The sequence below is a fragment of the Sciurus vulgaris genome (genome assembly GCF_902686455.1).
Source record: "Sciurus vulgaris genome assembly, chromosome: X".
NCBI lineage: Eukaryota > Metazoa > Chordata > Mammalia > Rodentia > Sciuridae > Sciurus > Sciurus vulgaris.
In genome coordinates this window covers 73,884,807-73,900,991 of record NC_136471.1, presented here as the reverse complement: position 1 = coordinate 73,900,991, position 16,185 = coordinate 73,884,807, and the positions used below count along the sequence as shown (strand labels likewise).

Here is a 16,185-nt window from a genome sequence, read left to right as displayed (position 1 = left end):
CATGCATGCTAATCAAGTGCTCTACCACTAAGCTATATCTCCAGTCACTGGAAATAACTTCGTGATCTTTGTTTGCGTGGCAATAAACTATAATGATTAAGAGTACACACTCCACTCCCAACACTGGGATGGAACCCTTGGCTTCACAAGCACTAGGCAAATGCTCAGCAACTGTGCTACTTCCCCAGTCCCAGAGTACTTGCTTTCTGAATTCAGCAGACCGAGGCCAGCTTTAACACAACTTAAGTGTATAAACTTGAGTAAGTTACGTAACTCTCCAGCCTTAATTTCCTCATCTTGATAATGAAAACAACATTACCTGGTTTTCAGTTGCTACTGGATTGAGGGAGGTAATCTGAATAAATTGTATAGCTCAGAGTATGAAACACCAAAAGAAATTAGCAATTTAAGTATAATTTTCCTTTTTTCAAGAATTGTGGGACAGTTGAAGCACTTTGTGTTAATATGGCATTTGATCACCAGACACTGAATCTGGTACCTTGTTCTTGGACTTCTCAGCCTCTAGAACTATGAGAAACAAATATTTCTTTTTACAGATAGCTAGTTTATGGCATATTTGTAATAGCAGCCTGAATAGACTAAGACAATAATGATTTCATGAATGCTTACGATATACTTTGTAATTTTATGTATCAATTTTTAATTAAAAAGATGGGGTCCAAGCTAGCAAAGCAAGGTGGTAAACCAAGGAGGGACTTTAGAAACTGGGAAAAGGAATAGGGGGAAATTATGGGCCAGCCATTAAAAAAATGGCATTTGACTTTCTTTTCCTTTTTGCTCTTTGGCAAAGCACTAAAAGCAAGTATGTAAAGCAGGATACCTTTGAAGACTCAGAGCTCCAATTACAAATAACGGATGGTTTCTTTCCAGAGAGTGCATAATAATTAAATTGTACTTCCTAGGGAATTTTTAAACTCTTTTTTAAAGCACAATGTTTTATTCTTCTCACCATATCCTCATAGTCCCTTTCAAAGTCAGCAAATAATAAATGCTTATCCAATTAAACATTTTTCCTATAACTAGAAATCCACCATATAGTGAATAAATTTAAAGCAATTTTCCCTTTAATTGGAATGTTTGCTTCCTATTGGAAAATTACTAACCATGAGCTATTTCTTTAAAAAGCTGGGTTTAAATTTAAGCATAATTTTAGGAAGTATGTTACACATACATATTTCTCAAAGAGGGGAACTTCACTATTTTTTAAAATGATAAAAATAGGTACAAATCCTGAAAAGAATACTTCTTGCCATTTAAAATTATGAAAGGTGATGTGGATACAAAAGTTAATAGAAAAATTAAGTAGTAACTATGCAGTATTTTTTAAAAGGCAGTGTATGTACCAATACAGTAACATGTTTAAAATACATCTAGGTGAAAAAAGCTGTAGAAGAGTATGCATTGTATGATTCCATTTGTGTTTGTATACATTTAAAGGTATACAATTGAATCTGTTTCTGCACAGGGAATTTCTCAGACCATTCAAGAAACTTAATCACATTCTGTGATATAATTAATAAAGTCAAATTATCAATTTAATATTTCATAACATGAATACTGAAAAGATACTTTTTATTAAAGTATATTTAAACTAACAGAAAAATTGGTCAAATTAAGCCTCAAGTGGACCTAAGTTGTTGTCCAATGGACTTCATAGCAGTTGTCACAAAGATAAACTCTTGGGTTGGGGATATAGGTCAGTGGTAGACTAGTTGCATAGCATGCTGGAGGCCCTAAGTTTGATGCCCAGCATAAGAATGAACAAACAAACAAAATGCTTTCCTAAATGTTCTGTTAACTTTAAGTTCATTGATTAGAAAAACAAAATATTTGCTTACATATACAAAATTAAAATATTTTTAAAATGCTACATATTAGCATTAGAAAAACATTTATTTCTATTCCTATATGTTTTAATTAAATGTGTCCAACTGCATTAAGAGCTAATACACTACTGAGTTTCTAACAGGGCTAGGCTAGTTAGGTTTCACTAGCCACTCTGAAATACTATGGAACTTCATTTCATTTGCAGTGCTGGGGATCAAACACAGGGCCTTTGCCCACACTCAGCAAGCTCTCCAACAGTGTAATATACCCTTGGCCCCTACTTTTGAGAATGTTATTTTTACAAGTGACTTAAATGACTTTGATGAATTGACTGGATACCCAAGTAACTACATTTCTTTTAACAGTGGCACAGAACATTAAGTGCTTCAATTTGAAACCAAAACAACTAGAAAAGCACCATACCCCCAATATGGCTTTTAGATAATGGGAATAAGTTTAAATAAGTAATATCTTTATTTAAATAAGAATAACATGTAGATTTTATTCTATGTTCAAAAGGGTCAAAAGTATATCTACCATCATATCAAATTTAATAAAATAAACACACAACTGCCATTTTACTTAGAAGTATCTTTACCTGCTACATTACTATTAAATAACAATTCCTTATCCAAAAAATGTACCAGAATATGGATGTAGATATTAGTCCTGGCTCTGCCACTCACTAGCTGAAAACTGTGGTAAGTCATTGTCTCTGATCCAAACTTTCCCCATCTATAAAACCAGAGGGCATTACTAGATTATCTCTAAGGGTCCTTTTCCAAGTGAAAAAGTCTTTATCATAGTGAGAAGCATTGAAAAATTAGTATTATTTTATATGCTGATTTGTTTTCAAAAAGCTGAGTAAACAATTATTTGCCTCTAGCAATGTAACAATGCAAGAAACAACATTAATGTTTATAGTAAGGAAATTTGAATTATAATGTTAATTCAACAAATTATTGACTAATAAGATATTTCAATGATCAACTAAGGTAACAGTGAAAATATTTTAAAAGCTTTTAATATTATAGAGAATTTAAGTAAAAATTATTTTCAATTAAGTTCTACAACTTCATAATTTTTGACATATAAAAACTATAAAAATTTAACACATTTTGTCACACTATTCCAAATGTGGAATACCTACAAAAACTTAAATATGGTAGTAATAACATAATTATACAAAAATTATACTAATATTAATACTAATATATAATCTACAGATTATGAGTTCTGGCTTTTGTTCGGTACAGGAAACTGAACCCAGGGGTGCTTTCCACTAAGCTACATTCCCAGTCCTTTTTGTTTTTATCAGGCAGGGTCTCCCCAAGTTGCTGAGACTGGCCTCAAAATTAAAATATTCCTATCTCAGTCTCCCAAATTGCTGGGATTATATATAGGTGTGCACCACCATGTCCAACTGACTTCAATTTATTACATATGCAGTGTCAATTTTGTTGAAATACTCACAAAATTGAAAACTTGGAACTTAATGGGTTAATGTATATAACTCAATGAGTTTAGAGATATGATGAAACTATCACCATAATTGATGCAATAAACATATCCAAAATCTCTAAATATTTCATCCCACTATTTTTTATAAAAGAACATAAGATCTACCTTCTTGACAAAATTTTAAGTATACAGTGTAGTACTATTAACTGCAGACACTATCTCTAGAACTAGCTCATCTTGCCTAACTAAAACTTAGTGTTTGTTTTTTTTTTTTTTTTGCGGTGCTGGGGATTGAACCCAGGGCCTTGTGCATGCAAGGCAAGCACTCTACCAACTGAGCTATATCCCCAGCCCAAACTTAGTGTTCTTTAACCAAATATCTCCCCACTTTCCCCTCCTCTTAATCCCTAGAAACTACCATATTCCTCTCTGCTTCTGTGAAACAGAATATTTTAGATTTTGCAATTAAGTGGAATCACATAGTTTATGTCCTATATTCTTTTTTCACTTAGCTTAATGCCCTCCAGATTCATTCATGCTATTGCAAATAGAAGGATTTCTTGCCTTTTTAAGGCTGAATAATATTCCATCATATGTATATAACACATATTCTTTACCCATTCATCTATTGATGGACATTAGGTTGTTTCCGTGTCTTAGCTATTTGTGATTAATATTGCAATGAACCCAGGAGTTCAGAGAAATCTCTTCAAGATCCTGATTTCAATTCCTTTGGATACAGACCTGGAAGTGAGATTGCTGAATCATACGGTAGCTCCATTTTTAATTTTCTGAAGAACTTTCATACCGTTTTCACTAGTGGCTGTACAATTCACATTCCCACCAACAGTATACAGTATTCTCCAGATCCTCACCAGCACCTAATGTCTTTTGTATCTTTGACAATAGCCATCCTAATAGGTGTGAAGTGGTATCTCTGTTATAGTTTAGATTTGCATGTCCCCGATAATTTGTCATAAAAAACTCATTAACGATGTTGCTTAATTCATGAAAGACTTCGTCTATTCAGTGCGCTTTGCCATGGCGAATTAAGAAAATTACATTTACTGATAATCATTTCATTTTATCTGAAAAAAATGAAGTCATGTGTTACTTTGTATATTTCTGTACTTGGTAAAAATAGGAAAGTAGTCCAGGGTGAGGTGGTGCACACCTGTAATCCCAGCGGCTCAGGAGGTTGAGGCAGGAGGATTACAAGTTCAAAGCTAGCCTCAGCAAAAGCGAGGTGCCAAGCAACACAGTGAAACCCTTTCTCTAAATAAAATACAAAATAGGGCTGGGGATGTGGCTCAGTGGTCGAGTGTCCTTGAGTTCAATCCTGGGTGCCAAAAAACAAAAAAAAAAAAAAAAGAGAGAGAGAGAGAGAGAGAGAGTAAGCAGATACCAAGATATCTGCTATGAGTATCTTTGGAAATACTTGTTGGGTATTTACTGACTTTTACTTGCTCTATGACAGAAAAGAATGTTAAAGAAGATAGAATTATAGAATATAATATGGAATTATTTGAATTATTAATGCTCTCTACTGGAGGTTTATCAAAAGAGAATCATACTATTTCATTTAAGGTCTCTCAAATATTTTTGGGGGCAGAGGCAGAACTTTTTACTTAGCACAAAATACATATTTCAAAATACACTATCTTTTCACAGTGTTATATGGAAAATGGATCAAGCATCTAAACAAGTTTATTAAATACAATTTTATTCTCACTGAAAAACTGAAATATAGTCACAATCAGATGACCAACATTCAGAGTAACAGTAAAACTTCCTTGATTCATGTTCACTATTTTTAAGCCAATAATTTAAATATGTTTTACCTTTGGCAGCATGGGAGTATCCCTCTTCTTCTTCTTTTCTGAATTAGGGTCATCTAATAAGTCCGGCTCAAAGGTATAAAGTTCAGTAAGCTCATTCATAGTAAAATGGCGCTCAACCTGTTGTTGATCAACAACTCGAAAAGATAATGACTGCTTAGTTACTTGCCGATCATATATCTTATCTTCCATGGTTCCCTTTGTAAAAAGAAACAATATACCAATAAATAAAATTCAATAAACCTGAAACTTCATCATGCATAAATATGGTTACTAGTTAATATGAAATGGTAAAATTCCCAGGTAATCATTTGTCATAAAGAAAAATTAATTAGCAATGTTTAATTCATCAAAGATTTCATCTGATCAGCACAGTTTGCCATGACAAATTAAGACAAACACATTACTGGTAATCACTTCATATTATCTGAATAAAACCCATTCCTGTGTTGCTTTATGTATTTATTTGCTTGGTGAAAGTAGGACAGCAGAGAGCTACCAGGATAAATAAAGGGATAAATGAAATAAGGACTTAGGTGAATACTTAAGTTAGAATGCAAAATTTTAATTCCTTTAATTTAATTCCTTTTAATTTTAATTTTAATTTAGTTTAATTCCTTTTTCATGGAATATAATGAGCTATCAACAATTACCATAAACCATTTTTATATCAAGAGTTACTTTCTATAATCTCAGGACAGAAAACAAAAATACCATATCCATTACATATATGTAGCATTATAAACTAGAATATAAAGAAGCTCTACATTTAAATAACAAAGTATTTACAATGAGGTTATTAATCTTATCATATACTAATGAAGATAAAATAAGCAGTGATCTACCAGTAAGTCTCTAATTGACAAGCTCAGATTTGGAGGCAGGTAAAAAATGGTAATACCTGCTCCCAAAGCAGATGTACCAGTTAGAAGGACAAGTTGATACTGTAAACCTATATTACCTCTGAATGCATCCACTTATTTTTTATTTTTATTTTTCTAGTACTGGAGATTGAATGCAGGAATTCAGTACCACTGAGCTACATCCCTAGTCCTTCTTATTTTTTTAATTTCAGACAAGGTCCCACTAAGCTACTCAGGCTGGCCCCAAACTTGCAATACTTTTACCTTTGGTTTCTGATTAGCTGGAATTAAAGTTGTGCACCACTACACCTGGTAAAATGCATCTACTTATTTGATTTTACTTGTTTTTCTTAAATTTGAGTATCTGCTTTTTAATACCTGGCTTTATACTTAAACAATTTTAATAGTCTCACCTAGATAGTATTAAATACTCTTTGTAATGATTCTGTTAGTAAAATAAATGGGCTTTTTATTTACCCACATTTCTCAAGTTAAGTGAGAACCAGTGGCCACTGAAAAACAACTACCTGCTCTTCTATAAGCAAATTAGATTTACTTACTGATTATTCTATGTATGCTAAATAAATGAACTATGAATATTAAACTATCCTGAGCTAGCAAGGAAATACTAAATCTGTTTACTCATATAAAATAATCTCAAAGCTTGGGATATAGTTCAATGGTAGAGTGTGCTTGCCTAGCACATGTAAGGCCCTGTACTGGGTCTCAATTCCCAGTACTACAAAACAACAACAAGAAGTATCAAGAAAGCAGACACTATAGAAAACAATGAACTACAGAACAGAAAGTTGTAAGAGGCCAAATTTGCCTTCTGCTGCTTAATTTATAGGAATGATATTTTCAACTGTGTTTGATTCTTTATAACAGATACATGTACATGCTGTATCTATAAGCTATCAGTAGGAAAAAAGAGAATATGAATTATAATCTTACCTGAGCTAAGAACCTATATACATAAACAGGCTTAGTTTGTCCAAAGCGATAAACTCTGAATATACTCTGGATATCATAAGATGGATTCCAAGAAGCATCAAATATAATTACTCGATTAGCAGCTACCAGATTAATTCCAAGAGATCCTGCTTTAGTGGAAATGATAAACAACCGCCCTCTGAAAATGAAAATATAGAACAAATGCTTTAGTAATAAATACTTCATATACATTTTATTTTACTTATTATATCACTTTTTGATCCTAGGGAAAATTTTTGTATTATCATGAGTTCAGAGAATTCATTTCTTTCTTTCCTTCATTTTTTTTTTGGTACTGGGGATTGAATCTAAGGGTACTTTATACCACTAAGCTATTTCCCCAGCCCTTTTTTATTTTGAGGCAAGGTCCTGCTACATTATTGAGGCAAGACTTGAAGTTATGATCTTCCTGCCTCGGCCTCCTGAGATTACAGGCATGTGCCACCATGATGGAAGAAAATAAGGTATATGAGGAGTCAGGACAATGATTTATAATCTCAGAAAGGATCCTATTGCCAGAAAATAAAAAAGTTAAAAGAATAAAAATGAATATGGCAGTATGTATACAATATATTCAAAGGTGTTTTTTTAAACTGATTTCTGAGCAATTTTAGAAAAATTACATGTAATTTGAAAGTCCATGTTGTTAGATACTGTTATAAGCACTCAATAGATCAAGACAAAAAAAAAAAAAAAAAAAAACAGCGCTTAAGGAACTGAGTGTAGTATGGTTGACTCATGCAAACAATTACAGAGTAAAAATTTTAAAGAGAGAAATTAGGATACATGTGAAGTAGAGAAATAGCTAAAGCAAGACGAAGAACACTAAGGGCTCCATGAAAGGTGTATTTAAGGAAAATTACACTAATAGAATATCTGACATGTTAGAACACAAGGACTGAAAATATTTCTATGGAAAAATTTGAGGATAAATTAGGGACAGATACATAGAAAATCAAGCAAATGGTAAATACAAATAATCACTTCAGCAAAAAATAAACAGAAACACATAAAAAGAAAAATAATCATGGTATTTAAATGGCTTAAGAACATTCACACAGTCAAAATAAGGCAAACACTTCAAAAACTGATTTAGGTGAACAGTATGAAAATTATATTGGTAAATAAGGAAGAAGTGTATGGGTAAATAACCACCATAGACTGTAGAAAGGATATGTATATGTAAACACCAGAATTACAAGCGATAAAATTAATTACCTCTGGAAAGTAGAAATCATGGGTGGTAAGAGGTTGGTCAAAGGACTGGTTTTTAAGCCTTGCAAAACTATTCACTTTTTAAAAAAATATGTAAATATACTACTTTGATAGAAATGAAAATTTAATTTGAAAATGATTAAAGATAATATTTTTTGAAAGTATAAAAAAGATTAAGAGAAAGTTTAAGGTTCACGCCTCAGAAACAACCTCCATTTATATCATTGTACATTTCCTATTGGTTATTTTTTCTCCTAAGCGTATACTTCTGATTAAGTCAAGACAGTATCTGTATATAGAGAATACAATACAAACATTTCTTCAAATTTTTTGACAAATGTCATGCTCTTTAGCTACCTATTTCACTGGATGGCCATATAATAATTTAATGATTTGTTTATTGTTGGCAATTTACATGAAAATGAGAAAAACCCAGGGAAAAGCCCTCAATAATCACCACATAATCCCTTTACACCAAGCCCTGTTTTCTAGTTATATGACAGAAAATTAACATTAAAATGCCAACCCATTACATTTATAGCACCATACAGTAGATTGCAAGGAAATACTAAATTTAAATAATGAGGGCTTATTTTTAGTTTACCAATCATACTGTTTATTAAAGAAAAATCTAAAATCTAGAACAAAAGAACAGACACTAAATAAATGTTTTATATGAACTTAGTGCAATCACACATCTAGGAAAATTATGAATTTCCAAGAAAATATATTCATCAATATTTTTTATAATAGCAAAAACTTGAAAATAAAAATTACAACACAAGAAACTACCATCTGGTGGGGTGTGTGGTGTAGCTCAGTGCTAAAGTGCTTGCTTAGCATGTGCAAAACCCTTGGTTCAACTCCCAGTACCACAAAATAAATAGGAAGAAAGGAAGGACGGCCATTCACTATTTAATGGTCTACACTGCCATTAAAAATCCAAAATAAAATGAACAGACACTTCACAGAAGATGTACAAGCAATCAACAGATATATGAAAAAATGTTCACCATCTCTAGTAATAAGAGAAATGCAAATCAAAACTACCCTAAGATTCCATCTCACCCCAATTAGAATGGTGATTATCAAGAACACAAGCAACAACAGGTGTTGGTGAGGATGTGCGGAGAATGGTACACTCATACATTGCTGGTGGTGGTGCAAATTAGTTCAGCCACTCTGGAAAGCAGTGTGGAGATTCCTTAGAAAACTTGGAATGGAACCACCATTTGACCCAGAAATCCCACTCCTTGGCATATACCCAAAAGACTTAAAATCAGCATACTATAGAGATACAGCCACATCAATGTTCATAGCTGCTCAATTCACAAGCCAGACTGTGGAACCAACCTAGATGCCCTTCAATTGATGAGTGGATAAAGAAGCTGTGGTATATATATATACAATGGAATATTACTCAGCCATAAAGAATGATAAAATTATGGCATTTGCAGGCAGGCAAATGGATGAAATTGGAGAATATCATGCTAAGTGAGATAAACCAATCTCAAAAAACTAAAGGACGAATGATCTCGCTGATAAGCGGATGATGACACATAATGGGGGATTGGAGGGGTTAGTGTTAGGGTTAGAGTTAGGGTTAGGGAGGGGGGCAAGAATGGAGGAAGGACTGTATAGAGGGAAAAGAGGGGTGGGAGGGGTGGGGGGAAGGGAAAAAAATAACAGAATCAAACAACATTACCCTATGTAAATGTATGATTACACAAATGGTACGCCTTTACTCCATGTACAAACAGAGAAACAACATGTATCCCATTTGTTTACAATTAAAAAAAATCCGAAACATTATGTTATATGAAAAAAAGGATATAGAACCTTATTAAATAAAAATTAAACTGCATTTAAAAAAAGAACACATAAACACACAATGTTAACAGTGGTTATCTCTGGTCAGGAGGATTATGCTTGTTTTCTTCTCTTTTTCTTCTGTTCGTTTTATTTTATTATTATTATTTATTTATTTTGGTACCAGGGAGTGGACCCAGGGGGCACGTAAACACTGAGTCACATCCCTGGCCAATTTTAATTTTTATTTGAGACAGGGTCTCAAAAAGTTGCTTAGGGCCTTGTTATGTTGCTGAGGCTGGACTTGAACTTGGGATTCTCCTGCCTCAGACTCCCAAGCTGCTGGGATTACAGGTGTGTGCCAACATGCCTGGCTGTTTTCTCATTTATACTTTTCTACAATATATATGCATTACAGAGAACAAACTGGCTTCTTTAATTAGTAGACCTGTTTAAGGGTTTATGGTCAAATGCTGCTCCAAAACACAACTGTTATTTACAACTATTCCACATAAGCAAAAGATGACAAAGGGCCATACAAAAGGATCAAACATAGAATGTTGTAAACTATGAAGTTTAACACACACACACACACTCATTCATTTTTGGAGAAGTTTAAAGTCTTTTTCTTGGGGAGGGGGAAGCAGGGGTTTGAACCCAGGGGTGCTTAATGGCTAAGCCACATCCTGTCCTTTTCATTTTTTTTTTAAAGACAGGGTCTCATTAAGTTGCTGAGGCTGGCTTTGAACTTGCAATCTTCCTGCCTCAGTCTCTGGGTTGCTGGGATTATAGGTGTGCATAACTGTGCCTGGCTGACAACTCTAAAACCTTTGGGATCTAATCCCTAATATAGAACTGAATATATATATACACAGTTTCTTTATCCACTCATCAATTGAAGGGCATCTAGGTTGGTTCCACAATCTAGCTATTGTGAATTGAGCAGCTATGAACAATGATGTGGCTGTATCTCTGTAGTATGCTGATTTTAAGTCCTTTGGGTATAGGCCAAGAGTGGGATAGCTGGGTCAAATGGTGGTTCCAGTCCAAGTTTTCTAAGGAATCTCCACACTGCTTTCCAGAGTGGCTGCACTAAGTTGCAACCCACCCCCAGCAATGTATGAGTGTACCTTTTTCCCCACATTCTCATCAACACCAATTGTTGCTTGTATTCTTGATAATTGCAAATGGATGAAGTTGGAGAATATCATGCTAAGTGAGATAAGCCAATCCCAAAAAAACCAAAGGACAAATGATCTCTCTGATAAGCAGATGATGATACATAATAGGGGATGGGAGGGAGGCAAGAATGGAGGAAGGATAGACTAAATAGAGGAAAAAGAGGGGTGGGAGGGGGTGGGGGGAAGGAAAAATAACAGAATGAATGAAACGTCATTACCCTATGTAAATGTATCATTACACAAATCGTACACTTCTACTTCATGTACAACCACAGAAACAAGTTGTACCCCATTTGTTTATAATAAAAAAGAACTGAATATGTTCAATAAGCATGTTATCAAATGACTAGTGCATCCCAAGCACTAAGCTAGACTGAGAAAAAAAGATGAAAAAATTACATTAAAAGAAATCACCAACAAGACAATATACATATCCAAACAACTGATATTGTAATTTTGCAATATAAGAGGTATTTACTAAGCATAGATGTGGTTAATGACATACTTGGATTTTTTTATTTATTATTTATTTATTTAGTGGTACTGGGAATTGAAAGCAAGGACACTCTACTATTAAGCTACAATCCCAGTACTTGTTTTCTTTTCTTTTGGTGGTGCTGGGGATTGAACCCAGGGTCTCATATACACAAGGTAAATATTCTACCCTGAACCACATCCCTAGGCACTGAGTCCTTTTTATCCTTTATTTTGCTCAGGTACTCACCAAGTTGCCCAAGCTGACCTCGAACTTGTGATCCTCCTGCCTCAGCCTCTGGAATCTCTGGGATTATAGGAGTGTGAAACCATGTCTGGCCATACTTGGTTTTTTAAATCACACAAGTGGGAAAGAAAGCTGTTTGACTTTCCCTAATATAAAAATGATTTGGAAAAAAAAAAAAACACTGACAGCGTTGAGTGACTGAATTGGTATTAAGAATGATAGCCAGCTGGGCATGGTGGCACATGCCTGTAATCCCAGCAGCTCCGGAGGCTGAGATAGGAGGATTTCGAGTTCAAAGCCAGCCTCGGCAATGGCAAGGCTAAGCAACTCAGTGAGACCCTATCTCTAAATAAAATATAAAATAGGGCTGGAGATGTGGCTCAGTGGTTGAGTGCCCCTGAGTTCAATCCTTGGTACCAAAAAAAAAAAAATGATAGCCAGGGCTGGGGGCACTGACATACCAATCACTTTGGAGGCTGAGACATGGGCTGGGGGCACTGACATACCAATCACTTTGGAGGCTGAGACATGAGGATGGCAAAAAAGCCAGCCTCAATAACTTAGTGAGACCCTGTTTCAAAAATAAATTAATAAATAAGAGGGCTGGAGATGTAGCTCAGTGGTAAAGTGCCCCTAGGTTCAATCCCCAGTACCCTTCCCCCCAAAAAAGAAAAGAATATAGCCAGATGCAATGGTGCATGCCTATAGCCACAGCTACTTGGGGGGCTAAGGCAAGCAGATCACTTGATCCTAGGAGTTCAAGACTAGCCTGTGCAAAATAGCAAGACCCTGCCTCAAGAAAGAATTTTAAAAATAATTACAAAATGTGCAACACTATTCAGTCTAGAATATGTGATTCTATATTGAAGTAAATAGATATTTTTAGGTTTTCTTAATCTTAAATCATTAGTATTAAAGAATATACATAACCAGGCACAGTGGCATTTGCCAGTAGCCCCTGCTGGAGAGGGTGAGGCAGGAGGTTCTCTTGGGCCCAGAGGTTTGAGGCCAGCCTGCCTGGGCAACACAGTGAGACCAAGTCTCTAAAAGAATAGAAAACAAGTTTTAGGTGGGCGTAGTGGTGCACACCTGTAATCCCAGCAATTTGGGAGGCTGAGGCAGGAGGATTGCAAGTTCAAAGCCAGCTTCAGCAAGTTGGTAGGACCCTAGGTAAATTAGCAAGACCCTGTCTCAAAAAATAAAAAGGCCTGGGGATGTGGCTCAGTTGTTAAGTGCCCCTGGGTTCGATCCCTGTTGTAGAGGGGAAAAAAAGAAAAAAATAGAATATAAAAGTTTGAGTTTTGATGAAGTCCAATAATTGATTTTTTTCTTCTTTACACCTTTGGTGGCAGTGCTAAGAATTCAGCATAAGCCACCCAAATAGCTGGAATTAGAGGCATGTATCACTGTACCTGACTGCAATTATTTTTTTAAATGTTTTTTAGTTGTAGATGGACACAATATCTTTATTTATTTGTTTGTTTGTTTTTATGTGGTGCTGAGCATAGAATCTAGTGCATCACACATGCTAGGCAGACACTCCACCACTGAGTTACAGCCCCAGCCCACACCTGGCTATAATCCTAAATACGAATTCAGTCACTAAATGCTGCCAATGTCTTGGTATTTTAATTCTCTTTTAGGGGAAATTAAACAGCTTGCTTCTCACTTGTATGCTTTTAAAAACCAAGTATGGCCAGGTGTGGTGGTTCACACCTATAATCCCAGCAACTCAGGAGGCTGAGACAGGAGGATCACAAGTTCTAGATTAGCCTGGGCAATGTAATGAAAATCATGGAAGATTTTCTTCTATGTTTTATTATATGAGTATAATGGTTTTATACTTAGATTTATAATTTTATAATGCATTTTGACTTGATTTTTGAATAGGGGTAAGGCTTAAGTCAAGGTGTGTAGTCTACAAAAGTCCAATTGTTCTAACACCATTTGTAGAAAAGGCTATTCATTCTCCACTGAAACATTTTTGTACCTTTGTCAAAAACACTTTTTTCTGTGGTGCTGGGGATTGAACCCAGGACCTTGTGCATGCAAGGCAAGCACTCTATCAACTGAGCTATATCCCCAGCCCCTCAAAAATATTTTTAACTTGCATTTCTCTGATGATTATTAAAGATTAGTATATTTTCATAAACTTAATGGCTATTTGGATATTGTCTTTTGTACAGTGCTGTTCAAAAGTTTGGCTCATCTTCTTACAGGACTATTTGATTTATCCTATTAATTTTTAAGAACTCTACTTTTTGGGTAAGAGTCCATTTTGGATCTATGTATTAGACATAGCTTCTTCTACTTTGTGTCTTGCCTTTTCATTCTTTCTTTAAATGTATTTTTTAGTTGTAGATGGGCACAACACCTTTATTTTAATTATTTATTTTTATGTTGTTCTGAGGATTGAACCCAATGCCTCTCACATGCCAGGCAACCACTCTACCACTGAGTCACAACCATAGCCCCTGCCTTTTCATTCTTAATGTGAAATGCCTTTGGTATTACAGAGAGACAGAAACATTAAGTTGTGTGTGCATGTTGTGTATATAGATTTAATAAGGGCACTAGCTTACTGTGATTATATAAGACAAGAGGTCTCACAATATGCTATCCACAAAAGCTAGGGAGCCAGGGCTAATGAATGGTATAAATGATGGTCCCAGTTCAAAGGCTTGAGAACCTGGGCTTGGGGATAGTGTAAGTCCAGGTCTGGGCCTGAAAGTCAGTGAAATATTAGCACCAATCTCCAAGGGAACGAAAACATGGGTATTTTAGCTAAAATAGAGAAAGCGAATTCACCATTCCTCTACCCTTTTGTTCTATCAGTTCCCTCAACAAACTGGATGACATGTACCCACATTGATGACAGCAATCACCTTTATTCAGTCTGATTTAAATGCCAGTCTTTTGTCAGAAATATAGTTACAAACACATCCAGAAAAAAATGTTCTGTCAGCTTCCTGGGCATACCGTAGCTCAGTGAAGTTGATACATAAAATTAAGCATCAAACCTTTGATGAAAAGAAGTTCTTAATTGTGATGAAGGGCAACTTAATAATCTTTTTCTTTTTATGGTTAGTGCTTTGTGTCTTGGTTATAAAACATTTTCTTACCATGAGTTCAGAAAAACAATTGTTAATGTTTCTTTCTAAAACTTTTTTAACTTCTAAACTTAAACTAGAATCTTTCTGGAATTAGTTATCAGGCAATTACAAATAAAAACTCTGAAGTCTTACTGCTACATATCCATCAATACAGGGGAAAGAGGACAAACAGTATCAAGTGATGGTGAGGGTAGTCAATAATGGAAACACATATACTACTGGTGGAAGTGCAAATCAGTGCAATCATTTTGAAAAACTATATTGGTGGTATAAGCTAAAGTAGAACATATATGCAATGACCCAGCAATGTCACTCTTAGTCATATAGCATACACACATACACTTGCCAAAAGACAGCAACTCTTTTAAAAGTTTGACATTTGGACTTTCACTTCTGGAAAGAGGGAGTTGACATACTATTCTTTATCCCTTATAATAAGTACAACTAAAATTCCTGTACATGATATAGTAAAGGAACAAGAAGTGGCTCTTAAAAGTGAGAATAAGGAGGCACGCTGGCAAGGTACAACATGGCAGTGAGTTCCACAGGTTTTCTTCTTGCCTCATCAGCCATCCTAGACTGGTTGTTGAGGAACCCAACAACGTAGAAACAACAGCAGGTGCTATCAAAGAAATCCCCAAGAAATGTCTACCTTCTCTAGCCACAGAACCCAGAAAAGGGCAGCATAAGAAGACAGAAAACTTCAAGACAACTGCTCAACTCCAGCCAAGAAATGCAGCTCTATATGCCAATCCTTCCACCCTTGCCCAGGTATAACAAGTCACTTTCAGGGTGGTGTCAAAGACGACTAATACATAAAGGTCCTCCTTGTGACACAGTGATATCAGTAAAGATCAAGATACTCCAGGGATTAAAAGAAAACCTCTTTCCCTCACTACTGAAATTATACCAAATGAGGCCTAGCAGTAGGGTTGGGGATTTAGTTCAGTGGCAGAGTGCTGGCCTAGCACATGCAAGGCCCTGGGTTCAGTACTCTACCCTGAAAAAATGAAGTGAGAGGGGAAAAGAGGCACAGTGGAGAGTTAAGAATTATACCATTAAGTTGAGTGTTGTTCCACATGCCTGTAATCCCAGAAACTTGGGAGGTTAAGGCAGGAGGACTGCAAGTTTAAAACCAGCCTT

General features: G+C 35.2%; 1 protein-coding gene across 11 annotated transcripts in view; it reads right to left on the bottom strand.

Annotated features, from left to right (window-relative positions):
* Positions 1-16,185, bottom strand: part of ATRX (ATRX chromatin remodeler) — a 236,556-nt gene that overhangs the window by 22,580 nt on the left and 197,791 nt on the right. For all 11 annotated transcript variants that reach the window (XM_079123003.1, XM_079123002.1, XM_079123004.1 and 8 more), the window contains 2 exons: positions 6,965-7,142; positions 5,151-5,345 (listed from right to left, as the gene is read on the bottom strand). In XM_079123003.1, coding sequence (XP_078979129.1) covers positions 5,151-5,345; positions 6,965-7,142 — 373 coding nt within the window. The remainder of the gene's footprint in view (positions 1-5,150; positions 5,346-6,964; positions 7,143-16,185) is intronic.